This window comes from Pangasianodon hypophthalmus, chromosome 8 (genome assembly GCF_027358585.1).
Source record: "Pangasianodon hypophthalmus isolate fPanHyp1 chromosome 8, fPanHyp1.pri, whole genome shotgun sequence".
In the NCBI taxonomy this organism is placed as follows: domain Eukaryota; kingdom Metazoa; phylum Chordata; class Actinopteri; order Siluriformes; family Pangasiidae; genus Pangasianodon; species Pangasianodon hypophthalmus.
The window spans coordinates 398,820-408,325 of record NC_069717.1 but is presented as its reverse complement, the minus strand read 5'-3'; the positions used below and the strand labels follow the sequence as shown (position 1 = coordinate 408,325).

Genomic DNA, 9,506 nt, shown 5'->3' with positions numbered 1-9,506 from the left:
GTTAATAAAGTTCATAAATTCTCCTTTAGACCAGATGAAGTCAATCAGCTGAGACGTGTTTGCTGCGTGAAGTTAGCTAATTAGCTAATTAGCTAATGCTAATGTAGCTAACAAGTCCTGGAAGTCTCTTTCACCCAGAATGCTTAGCGGCGAAGTTTAGTGACACAGCGTGACTTCCTGTCCTCTATAAACTCCACTTCAACCTCACTGTGTATGAGTGACGCCATCTTCGACAACCGCAATCTTGCACCTCGCTGTAACTCCACCCCATCCACATAAGCCCCGCCTCCCAAACTTAGAAAGTGGAATTGCAGCAGGAAGTGATGCGAGTGACAATAAAATTCCATCTTGTAATTAAATGCATCATTGCAGACTGCTGGTAATGTTTTAGCCAGTTGTTTGTTTTACAAATGTTTGAACTGAGATTCTAAAGATTTCAGTGTGTATTTATGAAAAAGATCCGCTAGCTAGACTTTTTTTTTTTTTTAGACATTTACTGTTAGCTAAAATGAATATACAGTAACTCTAAGCATTTCTCAGCTGAGTGACGACATTTAAGGTAAAGAGACATTTTGGATATTTTATTAAAATCTGTAACTGAGGTGTTAATTAATAGATTATTGGGGTCATATATGATTTAAAGCATTTCATATTTATTTAAATGTAATTTCTTTCAGTTTGAAGCAAAAATTAAGGAGTTCGATAACTAAAAAGAAACATTTTTGCCTGCAAACTCTTAAATATTTATTTTTTGTTTATTTTCCTTCTCTTTAGTCGACGTCCCTCTCTCACTGCGGCTCCACAGACAGTTTTCTGATGAACTTTCACGGCCAGAAGCTCGCAACACTGAACTCCTCAAACAGGAAGTGGAGGAAAATGTGAGTCACATGTTCACCAGCACATTAACGCTGTCGTTTACTTTAAAATTCTCTTTGCATTATATATATATATATATATCTCTCAGTAATATCTCAGTGGAGCCTCAAAGCTGCAGCATCTCTGTAATAGAAATATGATTTCTAATTAATGATAATTAGAAATGTTTTAATGAGATTAATGACCTCTGTGTGTTTCTTTCAGCTGATTAATGTGTTCAGACGAATTCCTGGTGTCCAGCGAGTGCAGAAAACCAGATTCAGGTGAGATCAAGAAGCAGAGTGACTTAAAGTCGTCCTAAAGATGAGAATAATTCAAGAAAAGATGAAATAATTTAAGTGAGAAGAGTGAAAACGGTCTGCACGGTTAGTGTTACTGCATCATAAAATACCAGAGCCAATCAGGTTCCGGTATGCAAATGATGCCCACGTGGCACTGGTTTGTAAATTGGGTAGCATTTTCATTTTGCATATTTTATAAATGTGGATTTGACGTGGAAAAAAAAAGTGTTGCTTTTGTGCTTCTGTGGATTTTTACTGACAGATGTTTGGTAAATTCTTTTTCACAGGACACAGAGAAATGCAGGAAAGAGGTAACGTTATAAATATAGAGTCCTGTATGAGGTAGCAAACTGTTTATTGTTCAGATTTATTAGAAATATCCTGAGTTATACTCAGACCTGCTTCCCCTTCATCAGGCAGAACAACACCATCGTGGACACGGTTCTCTCGGCTCCTCGCTCCAGCTACCCCGACATCGTTTCCCTGACAGATAAACAGGTGCAGACTGGGACTTTCAGCAACATGAGAGTAGTGCCGGGATACTACACCGTGGCCACGGACAGAGGTGAGAGGTTAAAGAGGGAACGACGTCAGGTTTGAGAATGCGTGAAGTCTAAAATCTTGTTAAAAATCTGAACGTGTTCTGCGTTTGCGTCTCAGAGGCGACGGGGGCGGTGGAGCTGCAGGAGGGCGTGGAGTCCGTGGATGTTCGGGTTCCACTCTTCATCAAAGATGAGGATGATGATAAGAAACAGCTGCTGGTGGAGGCCATCGACGTTCCGGTGGGAATCGCCACCATCGGAAAACGCTACGTCAATATCACAGTGATTAAAGAACACGGTGAGACTCACGGACTTTCTAACACTACTTTTCTTCAATAAGCTTTAAATAAAATATATATAAAGATCAAAACAACAAAAGGTGTCAAAGCAAAATCAACCAATCAGAAGAGGAAGGCGGGAACAAGGCAAGACACACCCTTACACCTTTACAAAGACTAAAGTTATAACACAAGACGGCATATACGCAGTGAAGTGCAAACAAGAGCAACGTCATATGAAATACTTCATAGTTCAAAAATATAGAATTTAATCGTGTATAAATTAGATTGTGTTAGTTTATTTAGCAAGCCAACATTAATTAAATGTAATTATATGCGAATATTTGTAAAATTATATAATAGGAGTGGTTTATTTGTTTTATTTATATATAAGGTAAGTGTATTAATTATTGTTTCAGCTACGTGCACTGCCCTCCAATATGATTGGCACCATTCATGAAAATGAGCAAAAATATAAAAAAACACATAATAAATGATATTTTAGATGTTAGAGCTTAGTAATAGTAAAATGTTTGTGTACTGATTACACAGCTAGATGTGTTAATTGTGTGTGTGTGTTTGTTTGCAGCTAAGAGCATTCTGACCTTCCTTCAGCCCTCGTACACGTTCTCTCGGCAAGACGGCGTAGCGAACATCCCGATTAGCCGCGACATCATTGAGGACGGTCGCACTCAGGTCACCTACTGCACTCGCGACCTCACTGCCAAGGACAAGAAGGTAAGGTCAAAGGTCAAGGCTTAGATTAATGTACATTAACCTGTTGTGTAATGTGATTATTGTGTAAATCAAAAACCTCGTTATGTTTGAACCCCTCAGGACTATATCTCAGTGGACGGAGATCTGCTATACCAGCCTGGAGAAACACAGAAGATGGTTCCTGTGAAGCTGCTGGAGCTCGGTGAAGGAGACGCCCTGTTGGATAAACAGCCCAAACAGTTTGTGATGGATCTGAGCAACCCACGTCAGGGCGCTAAACTCGGCAAATACCCGCGAACCACCATCAACATCGCTGACAAGCCAGGTGAAGCTCAGACACACGACACACAGGAGGGGTCACTACAGGTCAACACACCAATATAAACAATTATATTAAATTAAACACAGAAGCCGTGATCATATATTTAGTGTAATCAACATATGTGTAAATAAACATCAAATATTAAAGTCAGATATTAATCTGAAGAGCGAGAACATCTACCAAGCTTGCAAGGAAATAAAAGATAAATGAAAGTTTAATTGATCAAACAAAGCCAAAAGTTTAGCCCAGAAACATTATCTGGATGTCCCTGGATCCCCAGGCAGTTCACACCGCTGTATCTAATAATGTTAATATTAAGCTGAATATTATTTCCTCTCCCCGTGTGTTAGATCCGAGTGTGATCATGTTCAAGAACAGCACGCAGACCTTCAACATATCCGACGCGCTCTACACCATCCCTGTGATCCGCACTCAGGGTCTGGAAAACCCCTCCACCGTTAACTGGCGCACAATCTCCTCCCGCTTCAACCTGTCCGGCCTGGTCAAGTTCGCCCCCGGAGAGATGGAGAAGAACATCGTGATCGACACTCTTACGCAGCAGATTCCCCCCAAACCAGAAAACTTCCAGCTGGAGCTGTATGACCCGAGCGCTAACAGCCTCGTCCGAGACAGGAAGACCACGGCGGTCAAAATCATTGATCCCAAAGGTGAGAAATTCTGTTTTCTCTGGAAAAATCGGAACAGTTGACACCTGAGCTCCACCACACATGATGAGATAAACACAGTTTGTGGTCATGCACTGAAATCTACGCCACCTGTCTGCATCCATTGCTAATAATTTATCCTTATTTCTGTTTTTTTTGTTTGTCTACTATAACAGGAGATCTCATGATTAAGACAGGATCTCCTCCAACTCACACTGGACGAATCTTTGCTCCAACTAACATTGAAGCTACAGCTACAGGCCCTAAAAAGATCCGCCTTAACTGGAATCCTCAGTCTGGAGCCAAGGGATATAAGGTAACACACACATTTACACTCAGTTACTCAGTCAAAAAACATACACAGATACATTTGCACTCAGTGATAGTGATAGGTAATAAAGTGGTAACTCTAGGGCGATATGTAGATGACCTCCACTCATGTGTTCATGGTTCTGTTCACTTCCAGGTGAAGTATTGGATCTACGGAGATCCCGAAGCCGAAGCCCAGGTGGTGGACGTTAAAAACACTCATGCTGAATTGACGAATCTCTACCCGTACTGCGATTATGAGATTCGTGTGTGTTCATACACTGCTCAAGGAGATGGGGACTACAGCGACATCGTGCAGTGCCAGACTCTCGAGGATGGTGCGTTACTCAGTCCATTAATCTGATAACAATAGGAGCTCTGTTATCACTGGTTAGCATTTTGCACACTGGGATCATGCTAATTTGTCATTGTTAGCTTTATTCATTTCATTTTTGGCTAATTTTAACTGTAACGAATTCCAGAAATGTCACATGAGTCAGGTCGTACTATGATACAATACTTGGTTCAGGTGTGTTTGGAAACATAAAGGTACATTTTCTATGGGACTGTCCTGAAATCTTTGTTCTAACTTTTCATTCCTGTGTGGTGTCCTTTCTGTGCAGTCCCAAGTGAACCAGGACGCCTGGCCTTCAATGTCATTGGCCCAACTGTCACTCAGCTGAGTTGGGCAGAACCAGCAGAGCCCAACGGCGTGATCACAGAGTATGAGGTTGTCTACACACCCATCAATGAGGACAGCAGTAAGTGGCAAGACTCATGTAAAAACTATTCATTTGGATATTTTACTGCATCTGGATACACCTGTGTATCACATTCTGACTTTATTTAATCCAGAACCCACTGGACCTGATAAGAAGGTGAAGATCGACAACCCTAAGAAGCGCATGCTGCTTATTGAGAACCTGCAGCCGTCGCAGACGTACCGCTACAAAGTGCGTGCTAGCAACAAGGTGGGATGGGGACCGTACAGAGATGCCACCATCAATCTGGCAACCCAACCTCACAGACCCATGTCCAGTAAGTCTGTTAGGAGATATTTGTGATTTGCATGTTTGCCTTAAATAGATGAGTATAGTCTGGACATTATTGCTTTTCCTGGGGTTTCATACACATTAGATATTCTGGCTAAGATTATGATTGCCTTTGTGTCTAAACTTTTCTTCCGACAGTTCCAATTATTCCTGATATTCCTATCGTGGATGCAGAGGCGGGTGATGAGTATGACAGCTTTCTCATGTACAGTAATGAAGTTCTTCGTTCGCCCACCGCCAGCACCAGACCCAGCGTGTCTGACTTCTCAGAAGGTGAGCAAATCCCCTGCTGGTTGCATGCTTTCATGCCCTTGCTGGTTTTCAGTCATTGTTAGCATCCCTTTAGCTGGCACAATCTTGGTTATTGTCCACATAAAATATTTAAATATTGGATTTCGTAGTTTTTACAAGAGTAATACTGATTGAATAGGAACATTCTGCTTTAATACTGCATCTCTGAATCATTTTTAAATGCTCTCTTTACCTATCTTAACCTTTGGATTGCCTTCACCATCACCACTTGGATGCTCTATTGAACCTTCTGTGGCAGGATGATGTGCTAGCATCATCACGACTTGAAAGTACTTGAAAGATTCGGAAATTGCATTTTATACAACATAAAGGCCTTGGAAACATTTGATGTTTTGATTTTTTTTTTTTTACTTGGTGACTTTTTTGATAAATTTTTTTATGGCTTGACTCTTATCTCCTTACATTCTATTGCAAGAGTATCTGGGTCGATTTTAGTCTGTGTACATTTGGGCTCTCCAGCTAAACCTTTAGCATCAAGATCTTCACATGGGCTTCCTCTCCTTCTCTCTCTATTGCTTTGCTTGAATGTAATCACTAACCATAGCTTGCATACCTACCTGTCCTCCATGCTCTGCTTGCTTCCCCCCACATGAACACTGAAGGCAAGCGGTGGAAGCACGTTAAGCTAGTGGGATCAGACCTGGATCTCCGTAAAGTGTCCTGGAAACTGCCTGCTGATGTCATCCCCACCCGAAGCACGAGCACTTTGGAAAGTGATGATCTGCGGGCCCCTGCTCATTCCCAGACCCCTCGTCCAAGTGGCTATTTCCAGAACCCTCTACATGGTGGCTGTTTTGAGAACTCTGTGCAAGGTGGCCATTTCCAGAACCTTCCACAAGGTGAAGATCTCAACATGTCCCCTGCTAGACCGCATGCCAGCATACCCCTACCCCTGCCGCCACTCTGCTGCCATGCTATACAGTCTGTGTGTTCTGGATTGCTAGCTTGTCTCAAAATGCTGCTGAGATGCTTTGGGTTGGTGTCAAGCAGAAAACTGTAGGTTGAACTACCTTCTGCAACCCATAGCTGGTGAGCAAATGAGAATGCAGATGATGACTGTAATGGCTTACACCCAAGAGAATCTGCTAATACTGTCACTAGTCATACAAACCCTGCTGCTGCTACAGCTGCCGTTGGAGAAAGAAGGTTCTTCTAGTCTACAGCAATATGGAAACTGTCTGTTCCACATGACAGAGAGAACAGTCAAACGTTTCTGGGCAACTGTTTTGAAGTCTGATCCCTGAACCCAGTAATAGCTGGATAGTCATCCTACTTTCTTGATGCTAATGCTAGTTTGTTCCCCTCTTTGTATCTACAGACCAGTTCATGAATGGAAAGTGGGATCAAGGGTTCTTGTTCCCAGGTGGAAGTGGTTCCCTGACGCGTAACATCAGCACTTCTTCAACTAGCTACAGCCTCTCACCTCGCCCTGGTGGTGCCAACCAATCAGTGGAGACCACTATGACTTACATAACCAACAAAGGTTTGCACATGGCCAGAATTTTTATTGTTGATTATAAAGCTGTACATTGAAAGCAATCTCTCTGCATAATTTAGTTATTCTGACTTTTAAGCATCCAAAGTTTGTTAGATTAGGGAGGGAAATTTAAGGGTACTCGGGGGTCGTATTCCACAAGAAGGATTATAGAGTTTGAGTTTGTAGCCATAGCAAATTAACTTAACAGCCAATAATTGCTTGACATTACAATTGCCTTCCAGGAGGATCTTTGCCTCGCAAGCATGACATCCACACAGAGGACGTGATCTTGAGAAAACGGTCCGAAAACAGGACTTATTATGATAATGATGGTGTAAGAGACTCCATTGTGATGAGCGACTTGGCAGGAGGATTCTCTGACATGCTAAGTGAGTATATTGTCTAAAGGTTTGTATGTGTTTATGTATCCATGCTTCAGCTCAAAGGCATTGTTCCATGTTTAAAGTAATGGCTTTTGGCAGGAACCTTTGGTTGCCTATCGCTCAAACTCTCACTGACTCCTCCTGTAACATTCGCTAAGCTCTGCCATGTCTCTCCTCCATGCATTGCCATGCCTGTCTGTCACTGTCCTACCCCATCCTGCCGTGCACTTCCCTGCCATGGCCTGTGGTGGCGCACTTTCAGGCGGTTCTAGCTTCAGCCAGACTACAACTACCAGCTACAGCCTGAACTCCCGCGTTCACAATCGCTCAGACGACATCAGCGAAGCTCTGCAGAACCTGGACAGGGTTCTCCAGGGTGAGTGGATATGGAAGCAACCAATCCAAACTGTGAAGTCCAAATCTAGCAGCAGAAACTCCTCTTTGGATTGGTTGATAAATGCAGTCCCAGGACCCGTAAGAGCCCAGTGGTATATAATGTTTACAATTCCCAGACCTGGAATAGCTTGATTAGCCCTGAAGTTCTTGTTTTAAGATTTTTTTCTTATTCATAATTCTGTGCAGTGGCTAATTAGCAAAAGTTTCATGAAGTAAACAAGATGTTTAGGTAATATAGAGAATGTTTACTGTCCTAACTGGTATGCGGTTAGTTAAGCAGGCTTGCCTCGCTGAGTCATTTCGAGCTTCTATCATGCTGTTGCTACAGTCAGCCCAGAAATGAAATGTTTATGAAGGGATGTATGTTATCTCTAGAAACTCGGCTGCCACGTGGGGTCCCTGAAACCCCAAGCAGGCTGGTGTTTTCAGCTCTGGGACCCACGGCACTGAAGGTCAGCTGGCAGGAGCCCCACTGCGAAAAGCCAATATTAGGATACTCTGTCCTCTACCAGCTTCTCAATGGAGGTCAGTAACAATGCTCCAATCTATTGTGAGCCTTGACAGAATTTTCAGTGTAATGCTATATGTCTAATTTTGTACATAATGATCCGTGTAGGTGAAATGAAGCGCATGGACATCACTAACCCTGCGCAGAACTCCGTGGTGGTTCAGGACCTACTGCCCAACCAGTCATACCTGTTCAAGGTAAAAGCCGAGAGTCCGGAGGGTTGGGGTCCTGAGAGAGAGGGAGTCATCACCATCGAGTCTGCTGTCGACCCCAAGAGCCCCCTCAGCCCTGTGCCAGGTAAAAAATAAAAAAAAAAAAGACTTGATGGCATTGTTGTTTTACCAACTACAAATACATCCATATTGCAGAATTTCTGAGCCTACATGGTGGTGTTTTCAGGGTCTTCGTTCACTCTGAGCACACCCAGTGCTCCAGGTCCTCTGGTGTTCACTGCATTGAGTCCAGAGACTCTTCAGCTCAGCTGGGATAAACCACGAAAACCCAACGGCGAGATCCTGGGCTACGTGGTCACCTGTGAACAGCTGCACGGTGGAGGTCAGGGTCTAACATAATTAAGCATTCCCTGTATTCCACATTCCTATGCCAAATAATTTGAGATTGCAGTCAGGTGCCAGGTCACTTCATCCTTTCACCTTTTTAAAAATTATAATAATCATACTTCAGTAGTATTAGCAAGAATCTGTAATTTGTGCTGAAATTTAAGGCAGATTGATATTGGAAATTGATTTTGGGGAAACTAGACATTTGCTTCACTTTTTTATTTGCACAGTAATTTCTGTTTCAAAGGTTTGATATTTGATATATTATTTCATATATTTATAAGTGGCCTGTTTTGTGTGTTATCATTTCTGCGGTTTATCTGAGTTTAAGAAACTAACAGTTATAGTAGCCAATATTTTCAGTTATCAGAATTTTTAGCTTTTATAATTGATATTGTTGTAAGATGATATTTGACAGAATTTTATTATTTGTGCAGGAGATCAGCGCTCCTTCCAGCTCAGCGGGAACTCGGCCACGTCTCTGACCGTTTCTGATCTGAGTGAAAACGTGCCGTATAAATTTAAAGTTCAGGCTCAGACCACGCAGGGCTTCGGGCCGGAGAGAGAGGGGATCATCACCATCGAGTCTCAGGATGGTACGACACACACACACGCATATATATACACTTTTATATATATCGATATAGATTTCCACACCTAAATACACAAGTAGCACTTAAACACAGTATGTAATCTGATATAACAACTTGGTATTATGTAACATAGATATTATACAATAAATTATGTCTACAATATACCTGTCTTTCTTTCTCTGTCTCTTTCTGTCTGCCTTATTCTCTCTCTCTCTCTTTCTCTCTCTCTCTCTCT

At 42.3% G+C, this 9,506-nt stretch overlaps 1 protein-coding gene across 3 annotated transcripts in view; it reads left to right on the top strand.

Annotated features, from left to right (window-relative positions):
• Positions 1–9,506, top strand: part of itgb4 (integrin, beta 4) — a 38,491-nt gene that overhangs the window by 26,534 nt on the left and 2,451 nt on the right. For 2 of the 3 annotated variants that reach the window (XM_053236132.1, XM_053236131.1), the window contains exons 21-40: positions 775–878; positions 1,081–1,139; positions 1,445–1,468; positions 1,574–1,722; positions 1,818–1,997; positions 2,567–2,715; positions 2,815–3,019; positions 3,367–3,684; positions 3,858–3,997; positions 4,148–4,328; positions 4,614–4,751; positions 4,846–5,028; positions 5,181–5,315; positions 6,673–6,837; positions 7,074–7,220; positions 7,477–7,590; positions 7,986–8,135; positions 8,227–8,415; positions 8,518–8,673; positions 9,116–9,274. In XM_053236132.1, coding sequence (XP_053092107.1) covers positions 775–878; positions 1,081–1,139; positions 1,445–1,468; positions 1,574–1,722; positions 1,818–1,997; positions 2,567–2,715; positions 2,815–3,019; positions 3,367–3,684; positions 3,858–3,997; positions 4,148–4,328; positions 4,614–4,751; positions 4,846–5,028; positions 5,181–5,315; positions 6,673–6,837; positions 7,074–7,220; positions 7,477–7,590; positions 7,986–8,135; positions 8,227–8,415; positions 8,518–8,673; positions 9,116–9,274 — 3,045 coding nt within the window. The remainder of the gene's footprint in view (positions 1–774; positions 879–1,080; positions 1,140–1,444; positions 1,469–1,573; positions 1,723–1,817; positions 1,998–2,566; positions 2,716–2,814; positions 3,020–3,366; positions 3,685–3,857; positions 3,998–4,147; positions 4,329–4,613; positions 4,752–4,845; positions 5,029–5,180; positions 5,316–6,672; positions 6,838–7,073; positions 7,221–7,476; positions 7,591–7,985; positions 8,136–8,226; positions 8,416–8,517; positions 8,674–9,115; positions 9,275–9,506) is intronic. The other variant, XM_053236133.1, reaches the window with a different exon arrangement.